Below are 22715 nucleotides of genomic sequence, written 5' to 3'. Positions count from 1 at the left end.
TCTTCCTTCCATCTCACTCGGGGATCTTCGATTTTATGCTCAGTCTTCAAACTCTCGTGCTCGAAAGTGTTCAATCTCTCACGGTCAGTGAGTTTGCGCTTGGAACACTAGGCTCGGGATGCTCAAACAGCTCATGCTTGGGAGTTTTCTATCTCTCAGTTGTCAATAGGAAATTTTGGACAAAGGTTTAGCAGGGCAGATTTGTGACTCAAGTAAAAGCTTATGATTTTTATTAGACCGAAAAAACTTTAGGGTAAAATTGGGCTTGGACAGTAGAATTTTGGCATGACATAAAGTTTGGGGTTTTTGATGGATGGGAGAACCCAAGTACTCTCTTTCGGATCCAAGAAACAGCTCTTAGAGATCTTTTTTTCCTTTCAGAAGATAGAGGAGCGAAACAATCAACTTATTGATATTGGAATACCCAAAAGATTCTTCCAATGTATCATTTCTAGGTCCAATGGAATTCATAGGTATAGGAAGAAGCCCTGTCAAATAGAAATTTTTCTTTCGACCATATTTTATGGTAGATTTGGGACTGGACCTAAAGTTTGAGATTTTTAATGAAACAAAAAAAAAATGTAGGGTAGAAATGGGACTTGAGTAAAAATTAGAGGTTTTTAAGGGTATTAGGCCCGTATGTATTTAGTGACTTTTTGATTTATCCCAATTAAGTAACTCAATGGAAAAGTTAATAAATTTAAAAAAAAATAAACGTTGATAATTAACTCAAATGAGAGTTGGTAACTGGTTGAAAACTTAATCAAAGAAAAGGTTGACAAATAAGAGTCAGTAAATTAAAGGCGTAATAAAGAAAGGAGAATGAAAATTGGTAAAAGAAATAAGAAAGGTTGGTGATTAGAAAAATAAATTTGGTAAGTAACTTAAACAATAGTTGATGACACGAAACTAATTAATAATTTAATTACAGAAGAGTAGGTAAGTTACTCTAATTAAGGTTAATGATTTTTAAGGTGGTATTAAGAGATACAAATAGAAGTTTGTTAGACGATACAAAATTGGTAAATAAAATTTGAAGGGGTTGCCCTTTTCATTTGTGTTTTCGAGCTGGTACCCGTGCAATTAATTGATAAGCTGAAGTTTGTTGGACGATACACGTGCAATTCCACGTGTCTACATTTCTCGGACATTTCATTTGACTCGCGGATTCTCGCCCCATCCGCCAGTCAATTGCCGGGCTCAGCCCATCTGTTAATCCTTCAGTCATATCTTTGCCACTTCTATCGGTCAATGCCGCAACACAACGGAAATGGAAGCCGAGCCTCACTATCCTGGCCCACCATCGCTAGTTGACCCCTGCTCCACACGGAGTTCTTGCAACTTCCTTGAAATGCAAAACACCGCGTTTTCTATCATCTAAGTCTTGTAAAATCACTTTAAAATGTGGTGTGATTTTACACTTTAAAACGTGGTGTGATTTTACATGTATTTTGACGAGAAAAACGCATCAAATCTTTTGTGATTTACTTGCAGAATTTCAGCAGACGCTGCTAAGATGAATAGAGAAAGGACCTGTTCTCTGGAAACTCGATCCGCAAGCCATGATTCATCGGGAGCTATGTTCGACGTGTTCTTGAGTTTTCGAGGACCAGATACTCGTGTTAACTTCACAGATTCCCTCTATCATGCCTTGCTAGATAAGGGTATTCATGTTTTCGTAGACAAAAAGGGGATCGACATTGGTGAAGAGATCGGCCCCGAAATCTTCCAGGCCATCGATGACTCGAAAATATGCATTCCCATCTTCTCCAGAGGCTACGCCTCCAGTAGCTGGTGCCTGCGTGAGCTAGAACACATGATGAAGTGTAAAGAAGCCTCTGGACTAGAGGTTATGCCCATTTTTTATGATGTGGAACCTTCTGATTTGAAGCTTGAAACTGATGTATATAGGGATGCATTAACTCTGCATGAACAAAAACGTGGGGCTGAGATTGTGCAACGATGGGCAGAGGCGCTCAAGGAGGTTACAAGAATCAAGGGATGGGACACCAAGGACAGAGGGTATGTTAACTCATTCAACTCCATCTTCCCTTTTCTCTCTGTTTCTTTCGCTTTAATACTGACTATAATTTGGGCGGAAAAGCATTTTATTTTGTTCTAGGCCTGTTACATATGATTTTGTCAAGTTGTGGTAAATGGAGACTCAATGATTTCAATGATAGAACCAAATTAAAATCGATCAACTGACCAAATAAATGATCAAATCTGACTTCAAATAAAAAAGTAGATGGATTCTAAAACTTGAATTACTAATACAATGGATAGGTAAAAATAATTGAAATAAACAGTGGAAACTGCAAAGAACTTTTAATTGAATCAGAACAAATGGCTTACATTTTTTGATGCCATACTTGTTCTATAACAAAATTTGAACACTAATTTTAATTGAATCAGAACAAATGGCTTACATTTTTTGATGCCATACTTGTTCTATAACAAAATTTGAACACTAACCTCTTAATGGAAACTACTAAAGTACGAAGGGGAAGTAGAAAGCTTACAAGACTCAACTAGAAACCCTTTATACTCGAATATAGCTATTGAACTTAGGAAATCTAATCTAATTTGAATTTAAAATTCAAAACCTAAGTGAAGATCTTCTACAAACGATATTCTTCGAAAACCAGATCGAATCCTTGATTCTATACTGCTCTTGTTGGAAGTGTTTGAATTGTCTTCAGAGATATATCTATGTATTAGAGATGATGTAAAGAGATTTTTGGTCTTTGATTCCTCCTCCATCTTTCATGGACCATTCCATTGTGCATCGTCATCTTCCTCCAAAAAACCCTCTAAGCGCGTCTTGACTTGCGCGCTGCTTCAGGGATAACTTGTGACCGCTCTTGATCATTTAGCTACAGTTATTTCTTGGTCGATGGAGCTTTATTAACTCGGACTTCGTTTCATGCTGTGAATCAATCGATGTCGTTAGGTGTCATGGTTTCCACTTAAGTTCTCCATTGGAAATGCACGATCGATGAGTCCCCACACATTCCATCGGTGGGGTTTGTGGGTCAAGTGTATTGTCATGAACTTTATGATTAACGATTTCGTCTAGACATTTTATTGAGTGGTGCTAATGGATTACGTAAATTGTTGTGGTCTGGTTTAGATCATTAGCTTCTTTTTGTTTAGGCCATGTTTTTTTATGATGGACTGCCCAAAACACAAACGGTATTATCCGCCCATAATTTGAAATTTATACCTATTCACTGTCTCAAATCCATAACATATAAAGCTGCTTGTGTAATATAAATTTTACACCTAGAGTATAATATAGTCACTTACAGTTGAATACCAAATCTTACACAGTTATCTTCCTACATTGCACGTTTTGAGCATGCTGTTACCTTATCTTCTCCATTTCCTCTTTCCGCTTGCAATATCTCCTCTTCGTTCCCGCTTTTGGATTGGAGCACCCCAACCATACTCATTTCTAATAAACTGTGCGATGAATATGGAAGGAATTCATGATCTTGATCATCACCTTCATAAAATATCCATTGTATCTTAATACCATGATTGAATGAATTCAGAAAGTCATGCATTATTTTATCCCTATATGTCCCTCATTTTGTGGCTAACTCACATCACTGAATGATCTCGTCTATATACATGTTTGTTTTCAATTTGATAATAATTTCATTATACTCTTACTACTGACATGCAGTCATGGAGAACTCACACGGCTAATAGCTCGTAAAGTTTTGGTTAAGCTTAAGGTGTCTCCTGTACATCTCCCTGATCATTTGGTTGGGATCAACCATTCTGTGGATGAAGTGATAGATTTGTTGAGTGTTGAATCTACGGACATAAGGCTCGTTGGATTATGTGGAATGGGTGGTATCGGTAAGACAACTCTTGCCAAGGTTGTTTACCACAAACTGTCACCTGACTTTGAAAGCTGTAGCTTTATCCAAGATATTCGACAAGCATCAGCAAGTTCAAGTTTTGGCCTTCTAAATTTGCAAAGGCAACTAGTGCATGATATCCTTGGGGACAAAGGAATTGAGTTTTCTAGCATTGACCAAGGGAAAAATATAATTAAAGAACGATTTAAGAGAAAGAAAGTTCTTGTTTTTCTTGATGATGTAAATCATAGTAGCCAACTAATTGCACTAGCAGCAACAAGAGAATGCTTTGGTTCAGGAAGTAGAATTGTGGTTACCACGAGAGATAGAAATGTTATGTCTGTATTTCAAGATCAGTTTGACCATAGATTGACTTATGAAGTGGCAGAGCTGAATAGTGAAGAATCTTTACAACTTTTTAGCAAGCATGCATTTAGAAACAACTATCCTCCAAGTGACTTTCTAAGTCTATCTAAGAATATCACTGCAAAAACTGGCGGCCTTCCTTTGACTATTGAAGTGATGGGTTCCTTTTTATATCAGAAAAGAAAAGCAGCATGGGAAGATACATTAAAAAAGATGGAAAGCCATCTTCATGAGGATGTGGAGAAAAAGTTAATCTTGAGTTATGAGGTTTTAGATGAAGAGCAAAAGCAACTATTTCTTGATATTGCCTGCTTTCTCACCGGAGAGAATAAGAGAGATGCAACTTATATGTGGGATGATTATGAACTGTTTCCTGATGAGGGGATTGATGTCCTACTTTTGATGTCCTTAATAAAAATTGGAGAAAAGAATGAATTTTGGATGCATGACCAGCTTAAAGACTTTGGTAGGAGTATTGTACGTAATGAAAATCGCAAAGATCCGGGAAAGCGCTCGCGTGTATGGAATAATGACGAAGCATTGGGTATGATCATCAAGAAGAAGGTGAAGTTAACTGCAACACCTCATCACTTTTTCATAGCAAAAATCTGTCCAAAATTTCTCTTTTTCCAGGTCATTTTGTCCTTTTCTAGAAGCCCACAATTGAACAGACTCCATTGTGGCATCATACGGAACCAAAACCGTTTATAGAAATCCATGTGCATTTTGCTTGGGCTAATGGGGAACTATTTTTCATCGTTATAGGGAACTGAAACTATTGAAGCGATTTGTGTGAACTTTGACGGGATTGTTTTGACACCGGAAGAATTTATGAAAATGCCAAACGTTAGATTTCTTCGACTGATCGGCGGAAACCTGTCCGGAGACTTTGAGGATCTCTTTTCAGAAGTAAGATGGCTTTCTTGGAAGAATTCTCCTTCAAATTTGCAAGCAACCAACTTTTGCCCCAAAAATCTGCTCATCCTTGATCTGTCGCGGACCAAAATAACAGAATGCTGGAATGGGTGGACTCAACTTAAGGTATGGCGAACTTTAGGTACCATATTCTTATAACCTTTTATTCCCACACAAGCTCGTGTCCTGCACGGGCTGAGGATTGTCAATTGGGTTTCTAATTAAACTAAAATAAGAAATCTACCTCTTGAGTATATCCTAAGATATAAATTCCGCACTCCATAATTGAACTTCTTTTAATTTTTTAAAGTCAATCACTATTGCTAGCTGGAAAAACAATTACTTCACCTTTTTGTTTATCATATCTTGTTTGCTATAACTGCAGCTGAACTATAGTTGAACTGTGTTGTAAGTATATAGTGAAGTGCTATAACCTTTTATGTTTGGTAATTCATATTTTTAAACTGTAACATATCAAAGTTGGTGAGCAATTTCCTAACAACTGCCGTAAGGTGCTGGCTCTTAAGTAGCTGCTGATGTGAAGTATATACTGAACACCTTATAAAGCTACATCACACGTTTTTAGTACTGAAACTACAACAGGAAACTGTACCAAACAGTTTAAACAAGCTTCTGTGACAACTTTGTATAGGTAGCATATAAACAAGAAAGTTGGTAGAATGGAGTTATGTTATTGTGTCACATTATCGTGAATTTCCAAACATTACATAGAAACACTACCCGTTACATTAATAAGATAAAAATCTCAACTAACAAACTTACTCGAACAATTGATGTTCATAGAACAACAGATTATCATCTTCATGTAACTTATTAATTTAGATGTAATTTGATATAGTAGTCACGTATATGATTGGTATGTATTTTTCTATTGATTATTAAATGGACTTATGGAATTTGGATAGTGTAGGAAAAAGTAATTTCGAATTCAAATATTTCATGATTACAATTATGCCTCCAGAATATATAAGTAAACAAGATATAGTATACAACAGATAACTTAATAAAGTAATGAACAATGTCACGGATTTTCTATTTAGTTAATAAATATGTATCATTTGTCATAAATTACGCATAACTATTGTATATTTTGAATTGCATGACCACATCACCCAACATAATTTTCAATAAGTCTATTCTTAAACCTGTGCAGCGACTAATGTCATGCAAATAATCCAATAATTCTATTGTTAAATAATGCTATATTTGTATTATTTCAATGCTGAAATCCCCTTCCAGCTCTCTTCTTGTTACCTTCAAGCGAATTTGGTCTTCTTCTACTCATCTCTAATAATGTAGTTTAGTCTAAATTTGACAGTGTTCCTGTTCTTGTATTTTTTTTTTTATAGGAAAAAATGCACTAGAAGTTCTTCAACTTGTCATAAAAATACAATTGAGTCCTAAAATTTTCAAAAATAGCAATCTAGTCCTAAAATTTGTTATGAAAGTTCAATTGAATTTTAAAACTTTCAAAAAGTCCAATCAAGTCCTAAAACTTATTACGAAAATGCAATCAAGTCCAAAAATTTTCAAAATGTGCAATCAATGGAAGGACTTAGATTGGACCAATTTGACAAGTTTTAGAATTTGATTGCACTTTTTGAAAGTTTTAGGACTTAATTGCACTTTGTGAAAAGTTTTAGGACTTAATTGCACTTTTTAAAAGTTTTAGGACTTAATTACACTTTTATGACAAGTTTTAGAACTTCCAATACATTTATCCCTATATACTTGCACAATTTGAATAAAGATACGTTTATTAAGTCCACTCTTGGTATACAAAACTTTTTACACATTCATAATTGGATGGGTGACAATGTACTTTGGATGATGATATGTGAAGAAATCTTTGTATTGATTGGTGACACAAAAAATTATTTACCTTAATAACGTATATATACTATGTATTTGATGATTTTTGGTAAATCTTTTCTCCCATTTTCAAAATTCAAGTTGAGGTAATTTCATTTATTGGCGTTGAACATGTGTAAATTCTATGTCAGAAGTAATTGCATGTTAGAATAGATGTTATATCGGGTTTGTAATATATTAAATTCTCAATTGTACATGGCTGGTGGTAACATCTCAAATTCCTAAAATCTTATTTAAAACCAACAAACAAAACATTCTTCATTGTGTTGGTTATGTTCTCGGTTGCGTTGGGTTGGCGATATAAATTTATTATTGATATCAAATATATTGAATTAGTAACAATATGAAGGGTCTCATACTTAATAAAAAAATATTTTGATTTCCAATATATGGATTAACACGGTGCACTGAATATAGTTATACTTCTTCACTCAAACGATAAATAAAGTATTTTCTAGATAAATTTTGGATGATAAACTACAATATGGTTATTAATGGAATAGTGGGTCCACAACCACGTAAGGGGAAGTGATATAAAGAGAGTATTTACAAAGTTACTTTGGTGAATGCTTCCTCAGTCTATATATTTATTTATGTCCTGCAAGATTCTATAAATCAAACTCATTGAATATGCATAATAATTTGACAGGCGGCTACGAGATTAAAGGTCCTTAATCTATCAAAGTGCGACAAGTTAAGCACAACTCCTGATGTCTCTACATATTTATCCTTAGAAACATTAATTTTGGAGGAATGTAGGAATTTGCTGTGGATTGATCCATCTATTGGTCATTTGAGATGTCTGAAGCACTTGAATCTAAATAGATGTAATCAAGTCCACTGGTCATCCCGTAATGTATATGATACAAGCATTAGTCAAATTCCAAGCTCAATAGGAGCACTCGTAAATCTTGAGTGTTTGGCCATTTGTGGAGCTCGAAAGCTAAAGACACTTCCTAACTCGATTGGAATGCTAAAATCCTTAGCTGAGTTGGATGTCTCAAGCACTGGCATTGTGGAATTGCCAAATACCATTGTCAATCTAAAGAGCTTGAAAGTGTTGAAGATGAACAGAAGTCACATGCAAAGGTTACCTGAGGCAATTGGGATGTTGGAGAAACTTGAAGAGCTTCATGGAGAGGATTGCATGCGGCTAGAGATGATTCCTAGTGATATCATGAGATTACCTTTCTTGAAGATTTTGAAATTAACACAAACTCGTGTGGAGAATGTACCAAAGCTTCCCCAGAGTTTGGTAAGTCTACGTCTGTCCTCAAGAGCCACGGAAAAAGACCCAGATATCTCAAACTTGGTGAGTTTAAGAAATCTAGAATTATGTTTTACCATGACAGCCTCCGTCAAAGCTTTTCCAGAAGAAAGAACTTACAGCCCATGTTGCAAGTTGGAACTCCCAAGTATCACCAGCATAAACTCATTCCTTTGCTGCCTGAAAGAACTTGAACTCAACAATTGCAAGAACTTGCGCCAGATTGCACAGCTTCCCTCTAGTTTGAAGAAACTTACCTTCAACAATTGTAGTCTTCTTGAAGTCATTGACCTTTCCAACTTGGAGAATTTGTTGGAGCTAAATTTTGAGAATCAGTATAATAATATTGAAAATCTTGAAGGTTTAACATCGTTGCAATGCTTGAGAATGAGCTACAACACGTCAAGCAGGTTTATAGGGATTGAAAGACTGAAGAATTTACGACTCTTGTTTATCAGTAAGTGTCCCTTCCTTCAAACCTTGTCCAACTTATCTAACTTAACAAATCTCAAGGACTTTGAACTACGGGAATGTCCGGAACTGTTCGACATTCAAGGTCTTGACAGAGTGGAATCTCTAGAAAGCTTAATAATCGAAGACTGCAAATCCTTGCAAAGCTTATCTGATCTATCCCACTTGAAGAAGCTAAAGAAGTGCTATATAGTATTGATGGATATTTTTTCCTTTTGATGGGCCTGAGTTGGCCCGTCCGCCCATGTTGGGCCCAAAAAGGCCCGGCCCGTGAGTTGAGGGCCCATGGAGGAAATTATTATAGATAAAGGAAAAATAAGGGAGGCGGTTATCTGATTGAAAGGTTACATATAATAAAATAAAATAAAAAGAGAGAGAGAGATTACGTTCTCTCTCGGTTACGCACGTCCTCTCTCTCGAGGTTACGTCCTCTCACCCCGCTTTCTCCCGAAGAACAGTACAGAAGAATCCTCTGAAGAACGGCGTGGATTATTCCTCTTTGATTCACGACATCGGGGTTTAGTCTGTGGAAACAAAGGTACGTTCGTTTATGTGATGTGCCTTAGGATCGGTGATTCATGAATTTCTTGGGCTCGCTTCCGCTACGTTTGTGTTCGATTCGTGTCGAATCACTTTGTTTGGGATCCGTTTCCGAATCTCAACCCAACATTGGTATCGAGCCTCTTAATCATGTTTCCGATTACTTTTACGATTATAAATAATTTTGATTGATTTTTTTTTGTTAAACGTCACTTGTTAATCGTTTTAGAGACGGAATAATCCCGACGCTGTCTTGTTCCCCCTATTTTTGTTTTTTCCATAGATTGAATTGCGATTATGATTGCTTAGGATTGAAGTACTCAACGATACGAGAATTTCGAGTGGTCGCTTGTCGCCGAATCTTCGCCGACCGTGTTGCCACGCGCGGCTGAAGAGTTCGACTTCGTCGCGCGTGCGTTGCACGCACCGAGACGATTCCCAGGCGTGTGCGATGCACGCGCGGCAACCGCCTACACGTGCAAGGCACACGCCGGCTGATGTCATCGTGACGTCGGCCGGCGGTTGCCCACGCACACGCAGGGCACGTGCCAGCCCAACCGGCCCGTCCGGCCCAACCGGTCCGACCGGTCCAACCTAACCCGACCTGAAGGACCCGTTGACCGACCTATTGACTTGACCCGGTCATGCGTTGACCGTTGACCTATGTTGACCGGCGTTGACCACCATTGACCGTCGTTGACGACTGTTGACCGTCGTTGACCACCGTTGACCGTTGACCCAAAAAAAAAAAAAGCAAAAAGAATCTGTTTCTTTTTCATTTATGTCTATGTGGGTTATAAGTAATCCATTTTTTTTTTATTCTGCATTTGTTGCATGAATCATGGAAAATTATGTATTTTCCCTTATGTTCATTATGGATTATAAGTGATCCATTTTTTTTAGTTCTGCATTTGTTGCAGGAATTATGATGCGTTATGCACGGATACCTGCATTCCCGAGAACGGACGAAGAAAGTGCAAGACTTAAAAGGCTGATGACAGAGTTAGCTAATTATCGGTGGCATGAAGGTGATTTAGTATCACATGTGGTCAGGGTCAATCAGATGATACAGGAAATCATCTGGAATGGTTATCTTATGCCAGATTTTGAGAAGGTGCCGGCCTTGATAAACATTCTTCCACTTGAATGGCAAGCAGTGTTAGATCGCCTATGGGAGGTCAACATGGTCTCAGGTTATAGAAGGCTGGTAGTAGCTTTTGTAAGAGAGTACTAAAGGATTGAGTTAACAAAAACTCCAACCCTTAGATTGAGCGTCACATGGCGCAGAGTAAATGCGCCTTGGAGACGACATGAAAGCTCTCCAAAAGTTTTTCCATAGTTGGCAAATGTGCCTTAAGATTTTTTAGATATTTTGATTGATAGATTAGCAGAGACTTTCCCTATTTATTTCCTAGATTAGTTTGAGATATTTTGAGTGTAAATATCTCTTTCTATGTTGATATTTTCCTCTGTATATATTATTTAGTGTAATGGATAGTTGTATTATGTGAAAGCATTATTATTCTATTGGATATCAAATATTATTTGCTTTCTGTTATTGTTGACTGCTATGTGTAGTTCATAGAAGTTTTTGTAACTTCATAGAATTTATTTTGCATAAAACAATTATATTAATAATAGTCTTAAGTTAGGATTTTTGGAGGATGATTGGAAACATAGTGACCTTTTGATTCTGAAACCTTACTTAAAATTGTTCATTGATATGATGAGTCTGTGCAAAGTGGATGCATAAATGATAGGTATTAATTATTCGTGCATATATGTCTGATGTGTTCAGATCAATGGTTTCAGCAACTAAGAACGTAATTGCTGATATGAACGACAATAATTGTGAAATATTGATTATGAAGATTTAATATATGCTGGAAAAGCAAGAAGCATTAGAAGCTCTTGACCATGTTATGGAAGATCTTGAGGATGCTGTGCACCACCTTGAGCTAGTAGAGGATTGCCTAATGGCATTTGAGCCGAAAATAGATATTTGCAATGTTGGTTCTAGCTTAGAAAGGGCTTTGAGCTATAAGCGCAAGCGTATTGATTCGTTCAATATGTGGGAATGCAAATGATCAAGTCCTTATTGCAAGAAATCAAGAGTTAACCAACACAAGAGATAAAAACGTCCTCAAGTGAAGAAAATGTCAAGGGTGAGGTGTTACAATTGTGATAAGAAAGGTCACTATGCTCGCAAATCACAGTGAGCCGAAAAGGTAAACACCTCTTGTACATTTAAGAACTTTGCTTGTGTGTCAAGTTAGATTATTAGGTGAATCAATCCTTTGTGGACGGTAGATCTGGGAGCGACAGACCATGTAGCGAATGATAGAGAATCCTTTGTGGAATTCCAACGAGTACCAACTGAACTAAGTGGATCTATGTGAGAAATAACTCCGAGAGTGAAGTTAAAGGGATTGACACCTGCCAATTGAACATGCGTGGTGGACGCACCTAGTTCCTACATGATGTTTTATATGCTTCAGAGATTCGTCAAAATTTAGTGTCTATTTTGGTGTTGGTCAAGCTTCGTTTTAATATTAACTTCCATAATAGAGGTATAGATTTGTATTTGAATACAAACTACTATGGTTGTGATTATTTTCTGGATGGTTTTATTGTACTAAATGTTGACTGTGGTGATGTTAATGTTTGTTATTCCCTTTTCACGTCTTCTACTTCATATGATAATGATGTGAGTGTGTGGCATGCTAGACTTGGTCATATTGGTCAACAGCGTATGAATAGATTAGCCAAAGAGGGCTTGTTGGGCAACATTGAAAAAGTCGATTTGCCCATATGTGAGCATTGGCTAGTCGGGAAAATGACAAGGAAAAATTTGGAAAAAGGTAAAAGAGCTGAATTTCCTCTGCATTTAATCCATTCTGACGTCTGTGGTTCAATGAATTTAAGAGGAAGGCATGGGGCTGTTTATTTCATCACTTTTGTAGATGATTATACTCGATTCAGATATGTCTATTTGATTTATCATAAATTTGAAGCATTGAGTTGTTTCAAAAAGTTTATGAACTTGGTAGAAAATCAATTAAGACAAGAAAATAAAAGCATTGAGATCCGATCGAGGTCGAGAATATTAATCTAATGAGTTTAGAAAATTATGTGATGAAAAAGGAATAGAAAGATAGTTGTTTATTCCATATACTCCTCAACAAAATGGTGTTGCGGAGAGAATAAACAAAACCCTACTGGAAATGGTTAGGTCCATGATGGCGCATGCTGACTTACCTATTAATTTTTGGAGTGATGCGTTTGTTAACTGCTGCCTATATACTTAACCGGGTGCCTTCCAAATCAGTTACTTCCACTCCATATGAGTTATGGATAGGTAGAAAACCGGACTTAAGTTTTCTTAAGCCATTGGGTTGTGCTGCCTATATTCATGAGCCCTCTCACAAGTTTGAGAAATTGGGTCCTAGAGGAAAGAAGAGTATTTTCATAAGATACTCCGAACACTCGAAATGGTATGTGTTCATAGGTGAGCAGGAAAGTGGGAGTATAACTGAATTTGAATCACGGGATGTCACATTCTTAGAAGATGAATTTCTTAAGAATGGTGAAATAGGGATAGATTACTCCCTATTTGAAACCTTGGATTAAGATAATGATATTAGTGGAGTTCGTCCAAGTGGGAGTAATATGAGAAATGATTAATTGAATTCAACTCATTCTCAATTACAACTATATAATGAGACGACATCATCATTATCTAATCCTAGTGGGAGCATAATGGGGAATGATGTGCACAGTGTACAATCTCCCATACGGCGAACAAGTTGCCAAAGTATTCCCCGTTGACATTTTGACATTGAAAGGGAAAATTTTATGATTGCTCCGCAAGATGAGGATGAACCAAGAAATATTAATCATGTTCTAAATTGCCTTAGTAAGGAAAAATGGATTCATGCAATGGAAGAGGAAATGGAGTCAATAAAGTCAAACCATGTTTGGGAACTAGTTGATTTTCCAAAAGGACGCAAAACTATTGGGAACAAGTAGGTTCTCAAAATAAAGCGAAAAACTGATGGCTCGATAAAAAGGCATAAGGCTCGCATTGTGGCAAATGGGTATAATCAACAAGAATGAATTGATTATGAAGAAACATTTTCTCCTGTAGTAAGATTTACCTCGATTCGCATTATTCTAACAATAGTGGCTGATATGGATCTTGAGTTACATCAAATGGATGTAAAGACTGCTTTCCTTAATGGAGAATTAGATGAAGAAATATATATGGAACAACCCACTGGTTTCATTAAAGAAGGCCAAGAAGGAAAGGTATGTCGACTTTTGAGATCAATATACAGCCTTAAGCAGTCATCGAGACAATGGTATATACGTTTTCATAATGCCATAATAACATATGATTTTACAAATGATAGATGAGGATCATTGTGTATATATCAAAAGATCCAAAGATCAATTTGTGATCATATCATTATATGTTGATGATATACTAATTGCCAGAAGCAATATGGAATTTGTAAATACTATGAAGAGTTGGTTATCTTCCAACTTTGAGATGAAAGATATGGGGTGAAGCTGCATACATTCTTGAGCAGATTTCAAGAGATCGTTCAAGATGTCGTTATCTCTTTCGCAAGAAAAATATATAAATAAGGTTCTTGAACGATTTCATATGCAAGATTGTAAACCCATTGATACTCCTATTGCAAAAGGTGAAGGATTGACCCATAGACTGTGTCCAAGGATCCCACAAGAGAAGGAACAAATGAAACATGTTCCTTATTCTAGTGTTGTTGGGAGCTTGATGTACGCTATGATGTGTACAAGACCTGACATATGTTTTGCAGTTTGAATGATAAGAAGATACCAATCCAATCCAGGTCAAGCACATTGGAAAGCCGTTAAGAGAATAATGAGGTATCTAAAGGGAACTGCTGATTATACACTGAGTTATCAAGGAAAGGATCTGCGACTCTAAGGTTATTCTGATGTTGATTATGGAGGAGATTTAAATGAAAGGAAATCTACCTTTGGCTTTGTTTTCTTACAAAATAATGGCGCCATATGTTGGAGCAGTAAGAAACAAACGTGTATAGTCTTGTCCACGATGGAAGCTGAGTTCGTGGCATTATCAGCAGCAATATAGGAATGTGTTTGGCTTAAGAGATTTTTTGGATCATTTAGGTGTTATTGGAAGTGCTGCAGATTCATTATTGATTAACTGTGATAGCCAAACAGCAAAAATGTACACCAAATATCCAAAATATCATGGTAAAACCAAACATATAGATACTAAGTATAACTTTGTCAAAGATATGGTTTACAGTACATATCTAAGCATAGAATGGTAGCAGATCCTATAACAAAGCCAATACCTAGAGATGTGTTTTGTGGTCATCTAAAATCTCTAAGATTGCGTAGAGGTTGATGTACTGAATATTATAATTTCCCTAAATGTTCACATTTGCTGAATTTGTGTTTTCATCATTAATGCCTATGAATCTTTGTTTGATCTTTATGCATCTTAATGCTCAGTGCATTACTTTAAGTTGAGAAAGTATGTCGGACAGATATAAGATTGGCATACTCACATGGGTAATCGCTTTTATTTACTATGTGATAAATAGAGATGAGACGGTTTTTAAGCTTATTATCTAGATGATAATCGAGAGCTCAAACTTAAAAATATATTTGTCGCCTTAACTGGGTGTTAAGATGATGACATAATATTTATTATGTTCGAAAGTAAAATAACCCACATATTTTACTTTATCTTGTCTATGATGATGTGAGTTTTGATGAATTTTGTGAATGAGTAGATATGTGAATTTAAGTTAGACATTGGGTATGTCTCGAACTATCATCATCAAAGATTGAAGGTGTAGACATACGCTCCATGGGAAATGAGTTAATACCATACTACGTATTCCATACTACTTATGCATGAAACGACCAATAAGAGTGGCAGAAGTTTGATCTCAACTTTTATGTCGTGTGAGACTCTTGAGGAAAAGAGTTCCTCAATTTTAGTGCCCTCATGACTTTTACTTATTCTCAAGATTTCTATTTAGTGTTTGCTATCTTAGGATGTTGCCAATGATCATGAGTTGATTCAATCTAATATGACATTTCTAGAAAAACAAGCTGAACTGAAATTGAAAGTTTGAAGGAAAGAGGAAGATCGAATTTGGAGAATCACATTGTAGTTTTGTATTTACTGGTTAACCAATTATAACTGTCTTTGGGATAATCATAATTGTGAATACAATATATATATATATATATATATATATATATATATATATATGTCATTGTTTAAAAGAGATCAAAAGAGATATAAATGTGATCGATCGATCTAGGGTACGCATACTAAATCTATTCAAGATGTGATGCCCATTATGAGTCCGGCATATATTCCTAATGTGTGTATGGCAACGAGCTCTTAAAGTATCTTTGCTGGTCGCACGGACTATTCACCAAAAGTATGAATGTTGCGGTGAGGAAAAGAGGATTCTGCTTGGCCCACCATGTCAAGTGGGAGTCTATGATGGTTTTTTTTCTCCGATGGGCCTCGAGTAGGGCCGTATGCCCATGTTGGTTTTGGACCACAAGTATTATAAAATGACATATATGAGGCATGCTTCAAGTGTGCTCCTAGTGTACACTCGGGCATGCATTGAGTGCACTCAAAATTTCTTCAGTTTTTTTTTTTTTTTTTTTTTTAGTTCTGATCAACATAAGAATAATGCGAGATATAGAATTGTGTATTTTTTTTGTACATTTCTATATGTGTTACAATAAAGAGAACATGAGAAGGTCATGAGATTAATCAAGAACATGCACAATTAAAGAAAGATACTTGCGCAATTTTAAAAGATGGAGAATCAAGGAAAATATGCTAATTTGTTTTAACACTACGGAAGAGATTATATCCCACTCTAGCACTTGAAAAAACTTGTACGATCAGCAAATCCTGAATTTTGAGGCTTGCAGGAATTTGTCATGGATAATACACAGACTCATTTTACGATGGTAACTGCGGTAGGAGTTAAGGACATGCAACAAAAATGTGAAGTTTATGTATGTGTTTGTGTGTGTGTGTCGTCCCCAACACGTTACGGCTAACGTAGTTATCCAATTCTTTCCACTTTTTAAGCATGCGGAAGCATTTTTAGACCAAAAATTGTTGGACGCAAATTGCGCAACCCCAAGATCTCCATAACCAGAACAAGAACATGCATAATTGAATAGAAAGATTAACGCACCTGTTTTGGGATCCATCGAACATAAAGCGGAAGCAGAAAAAGGGATTACCCATACATTAAGGGGATCCATGCATCAAGTTTCTCCTCTATTGCCCTCCATATCACTGGCTTAATGAGGCAACCCCCCTCACATTTAGCGTTAGGTAAACGCCCCTTAGGTGAGGATACATGTGAGAATTAGGGTTAGAGGAGAGACTTGAGCACTATTTATAAAGTTCTTAGCCAGCCCCCCTCATTATGAGCCAGGCTCAACTCGGCCCACACTAGCTAGCTCATATTAGATTAATTAAGAAACCTTCTATCTCACCTTAAACCAACCATGTTTTACAGTAACCGTAAAAACAGTAAATTACAATATTAATTAATTTAGTCCACATTATGAAAACTCTTACATTCTCTCACTTGGACTATATTAATTGAAATCGTACTGTATGTGCACACATTTGGTCTAGAGATAATTCTTAATAGTCAATCCTATCCCATAAAGCCTTAAACACTGATTCATGGCAATAACTGCATGTATACACACAGAGCCTTCCATGGTCACGAATGCTTTTAACTTTATTGACATGGATTCAATATGGTAGTGTGTCAAATGGATAACATCTCTCATAGAGAGATCACATTTGTCAGTCACCATTCTCTTACCTTAGGTGTCACAAAAACTTGTGCCACTAGAGAATACTTTATGGTTCCAATGAACCCACATATGTCTTGTCCTTATGGTTAACATTTTTTTATGTATCACAAAACATATGCACAAGGCTAATAACCAGATGCCCCTAGCCTTCACTCAAGATTTATACAATCCCTTGAGACTTTATCAATATGTATTCAACATAATAACAATATATTCAAAAATATTTTATTGAATACAAAAGTTGATACATATCAAATCGTTACAAAGTGTAACGAACACAAATGTAAACATTATCAGAGTAAAGCCAAAATAGCTCCTACTAAACAACAGTATCCCAAGATACTTCTAGGTCCATGCTAACGACATGTCGCTCAAATACATATGGGCGTAGGCCTTTAGTTAGTGGATCTGCAACCACATCATCTGTGAAAATATGTTATATTAAAACGTAACTTTTCTGTACCGTTTCCTTTTGGTCAAAAATTTTGACCACCATATATTTAGACCCCTTGAGACCTCTGTAGTAAATAAATAATATTACAAATTTGTTATCTCAATACAACCGTATACTATCCATAAAATTAAAACGATCAACTCCGTCATGAGGTTCTGGAGCCTAATAGCCCAAGTAACAGCCTAAAAGAAAGTTACTAACACTTTTGCTTACATAGTAGAAGATAATATAGAACTTTATTTACTACACTTCTTGCTAACATAAATATGTATTCCATTATTGATTTTATGTCATGCTAACAACCAACAAAGTTTACATCTGAATGTCCTACTAGCTACAAGAATTAAACATGTCTGTAAATTAGTATATAATCTCTTGTCTTACTTAAGTACCTTAAAATCTTCTCGGCAGCAACCTAGTGATAACGTCCTGGATTTGATTGATATCTTCTTAGAAGTCCCGTCATAAAGACGATATTTAGTCTAGTGCAAATTCGAGCATACATTATACTTTTAAGTGCACTGACACAAGGTACACCATTTAATTAGATTTTCTCAATATCTAAATAAGGACAATGTGATAGATTCAATCCATCACCCTTAACAACATGAGCAATTCTTGCATTGAATATTTCCAAAAATACAATAAACAAATATCATCTTAGATAAATCTAATAAAATATGATGAGAACCATCCTTACAGACCTCAGTACAAAGGATATAAGATGTCTCAAGGTCACAACTTGTAAGCAAAATATTATGTACATAGAGTATAAGAAAAAATAAATTTCCTCCCACTGACCTTGTAGTATATTGAATTACTTTGTTCCCAATTGAACAAAATAACAACACTATGAAAATTTAATAATATTGTCTAGAAACTTGCTTAAGACTATGAATTAAGACTTTTCAGTCTACACACAAGTTTACTTGAATCTGTTGCAAAATCATCTAGTTGCACTATATAGATTTTGTATCTATTTGACATAATTCCATATCAAAATAAATTATTAATACCACGTTCACTTTGAAAGAATCATTAAAAATACAAGAAAGAAATAATTATTTCTTCACTATAAACTATCCACCCCTCTTTCAGAGTTAAAACTTTATTATCTTTTTTATGGCATCTAATCACATACTTAATTAAGAACAAGAAATGACATTTATATAAGTTGTTAAAACAACCATGTAGTGGATATTGTAATCATGCTCTCACCAATAGACTATATATTCTGATGATATAACTGATCGTCTTTCCCTAACAAATCTCCTTAATAAAGCTGCAATCACTTCATTCTGCACTTGAGAGGTTTAAGAAATTTCATTATAAACTATATCAAGAATAATACCTTGAATCTCAACAAGTTTAGTCTATGGTACAGGAGATTCCATAATTATCTATATAGGTAAAGACAAAAACACAATAACCTCCATCATACTATTATCTTTAATAGTCTGAGAGTAGCTGTTCTCTACAATTATGTCGAACTCTAGAAACTTTATTGTATGTGATTCCATAATTCTTATACCTTCTTTATGGTCATAAAATCAATACTCTTTTGAACAATATGGGTAAAATATAATATAATTTTAAGTGAATCTAAATTTCCACGCACATAATATTGGATTAGATAACCTCACTTCTACATGACACCTCTAAATTTAATATGATTCAAGTAATCTATGTCCAGTGTATAACTCAAAAGAAGTTTATGAAACAACTTTGATAAGAGACATATTTTGTATGTGAAAAAGTTGCTTTCATAATATCAGCCCACAGAAGATCGGATAAATTAGTCTTACTAATCATACTCATCACCATGTTCATTATGGTGCTTCATGCCTTTTAGCCAAATCTTCTTGTCAGGATTTTCAGGCATAGTAATTAAATTACCACCCCAGAATCTATCAAGTATTTGACAAATGACCTTTTAAGCAATTCAGTATTGTCATACTTGCCAAAATACTGACCGCTACTATTAGGCCTTACAACCTTTAAGACTAATTTGAACCGGTTTATTCTTTATCTCGGCCATTTTCCTTAAATAGAAAATTGTTGTAAACAACCTCTTAACCATATACGAGATGTACATGTCATTAGTACTTAAACACAATCTTTGCAAATATGTCCTAATTTCGATATCAGACAAGACATAATTTCAAGCAACTAAGGCTTCCATCATCTTATAGCAATGCAGTCCGCAGGCAAACCTCTTTTCAAGTGTTCCAAAATGGAACGCTTCATGGACAGTAAACAAATTCAATTGCTCTTTTCTCAAGCAACAAATCATATGTCCACAACTTAAAATTTGAAATAGTAAAAACCTCAATAATAGTGGTATTATTAATTATAGAAAATGTGACTGAAAAAACAAGTAATACATATAATTAGCATCATGTGAGTACCGTGTAACTTGACGTACAAGTACACATCTAGAGAGTTACACGCATAATCATATAATTACATTTGGACAGAATATATGACATGTAGTTGTACATTCTCCACATGATAACAGTTATGAGAATATATTCTAATTCTTCGTAAATTCATTACTATTAGGCATATGAATCACTAGAATCAGTCACTCCTCCACCACACCATCATGTATCCCTCCATGAACTAATACATAATCACCTCCTTTGGAAGTATGACTACGCATTAGACTAGGAGACATTCCAATCAACATTCGAGACCGAAATTTCTCAAACCCAATCAAGCGTGCCACTTTGGCGGTCACTACTCAATTGAATCTTTGAAATTCTCTCATACCAGGGATATAAACTTTACTTCTCACATATATCATATATATGTTATTTTAACATTAGTGATAGAAGCAACATATCACCAAAATCACATATTATGCTAATTACATTACTTTATTCATTAATAAAATATTTATTATATATAAATATAAATATAAATATATATTTATATTTATATATATATAGCGAATCTGAAAGACAGATTCCAATAAGATCAATAATCACAGCAACACAAGAAACTTCTCATAACATAGAAGCAAGCATCTCTTGTGCACCCCGATTACTGATTACTATAACAACATTAAAATAATGCTGATCTAGAATATCTCTCACAAATTAACATCAATAATAATACAGAGTACACCAAATCGACAAGCTTGACAGCTGATGCATTATCACTCATGAGTTCATAAGGCAAAAAATAACTCCAAGGCCAACAATTGATTTATTAGCCAATTTTTAAGTAACAAATTATCATTGTAATCAACTAGTGGCCTATTAATTGAGTTAAACCAGAGAACCAAATATCTAAAATTTAACAGTATATACTATTGCTCTGCGTAAATGTTGCCATACTCCTTAACCATAAAAAATATTCAACTTGATAAACATTAACACGTGACCAGATGAGTTCATGTACAATATGTAGTAACTTAATTGACATGCATTACCCACATTCAGTAGATGTGTTAATTAGTACAATCAATTTGGTCACGGGTTCTTAAGACGTCCATCATTCAAAGATTACCAGTGTGTAAAGGAGTATGCTTAAATAACAAAAATTTTATAATTAATACATAGTGGGTGCCGGATGCCCGGAGTGTGTGTGCTGGATGTCCTCGGGAGTGTCGGGATGCCCGGAGGTGTGTGCCGGATGCCCGGAGGTGTGTGCCTGAGGTTCCTCGTGACGCCAAGTTGGGTGCGAGAGATAAAATGTGGGATGCAAGTTACTGGTCCCTAGAAAGAAAAATGTGGTGACTCAATTGAAAAATAAAAAGGGGAAATTGAGTCATGCATGGTATGGTGATATGTATACATGGCTATATGATATGATGTGCATGAGTGCATGGTAGTATGTGCACATAAGGTATGGATATGCCCGAATGCTTGATAATGAGTGCATGATGGTGTATGCACATGTGGTATGATGACATATACATAGCTGCTAGGTAAGTTATATTTAGGTGCATGAATGATATATACTCTACTATGATGTTATGATTGTTTGTTTGATGCATTGAGTAGTGATTAGATCATTTACCTGCTGAATGGTTGTACTCACCCCTTTAAGGACCAACATTTCAGATTAGACAGATGCCTCTCGCTCCGGTCATGCGAGGTACCTATTACGGCATTCCATCTGACGTGGAGGTCAATTGTACGGAGCTTGACTATGTCACCATTCCTGGTCTGACGTTCGTACGGGTTCGGGTGCTGGTTATGTATGATGTGGGCCTGGCTAGGGGCCCGGTCATCCAAAAGTTCTTGTCGGTCCACGTCTGCCGTGACGGAGTGATTCGGGGGATGTTGCCGCCGCCACTGCCCGATGCGCTAGGATGGGTGTGATGGCCCGCGTGAGGAGTGGGAGCTGACGTTTTTTGGATATAGCCGACACTTGTAGATGGAAGGTTATACATGATCGATATAGAGGGTCGAGATCTCTTTTTGAGTTGTTGCCAAGTTTAGCTAAAAGTCTTGGCTTTTTGGTTGTAGCAACCCAAGATCTCCATCCTAAAGATGTAAATAAAAGTGGCTCAGCTTATGTTTTCTTTTGATGTGTAGTAAGTGTGCATTGTATCATCATTAAGAGAGTAGAGGGATGGTGAGACTCGTCTTTAATTTTGCTATTGAGCTGCGCTAAACTCTTGTAAAAAAAAAAAATGTCTATGAACTACGGTGCTTCCGCTAAAAGATGTAACTGGTATTCATTAGGAGGAGCGATAGGTAGCTGTGGCGACCTTAGCTGTTCGGGGGTGCCACAATTCATCAAGCTCAAAATTGTAAACAAAATAGAGAAATTCTTGTGAGACTTTGTGAGAGACCAGTAGAGACTCTTCACTATGAAGTCAACGAGATCACGCTACTATAAAATCTCTTTTGATTTGTTGACACCTGAAATTTTTTTGTTAACATTTTAATCATCCATTGTTTGCAAAAATATAAAAAAAATAAAGAGCCAAAAGAAAACAAAAAGAAAAGAAAACAAAAAAAAGAGAGAGAGAGAGAGAAAACAAAAACAAAACAAAAAGAAAAAATGAAATGAAATGAAA

The 22715-nt window shown here is 35.8% G+C and overlaps 1 protein-coding gene across 1 annotated transcript; it reads left to right on the top strand.

The window, feature by feature from the left end:
• The first annotated feature begins 1579 nt into the window (after positions 1–1579).
• Positions 1580–22011, top strand: LOC120291620 (disease resistance protein RPV1-like). The gene is made up of 5 exons (XM_039309282.1): positions 1580–2022; positions 3692–4802; positions 5004–5147; positions 7696–8301; positions 21751–22011. Exons 1-5 carry the CDS (start codon positions 1580–1582, stop codon positions 22009–22011), a joined length of 2565 nt encoding a protein of 854 aa, XP_039165216.1.
• Positions 22012–22715: the final 704 nt, after the last annotated feature.

Source organism: Eucalyptus grandis, chromosome 3 (genome assembly GCF_016545825.1).
Source record: "Eucalyptus grandis isolate ANBG69807.140 chromosome 3, ASM1654582v1, whole genome shotgun sequence".
In the NCBI taxonomy this organism is placed as follows: domain Eukaryota; kingdom Viridiplantae; phylum Streptophyta; class Magnoliopsida; order Myrtales; family Myrtaceae; genus Eucalyptus; species Eucalyptus grandis.
The sequence above is the reverse complement of the archived record's forward strand: the minus strand, read 5'-3'. Positions and strand labels throughout refer to the sequence as shown.

Bases quoted from the DNA above. Each gene is read 5' to 3' on its own strand.
- LOC120291620 (XM_039309282.1), top strand. From the start codon at position 1,580: ATGTTCGACGTGTTCTTGAGTTTTCGAGGACCAGATACTCGTGTTAAC. The intron at 4,803-5,003 runs GTGAAGTTAACT...TCATCGTTATAG, and splicing joins GTATGATCATCAAGAAGAAG to GGAACTGAAACTATTGAAGC. The intron at 5,148-7,695 runs GTAAGATGGCTT...ATAATTTGACAG, and splicing joins TTGAGGATCTCTTTTCAGAA to GCGGCTACGAGATTAAAGGT.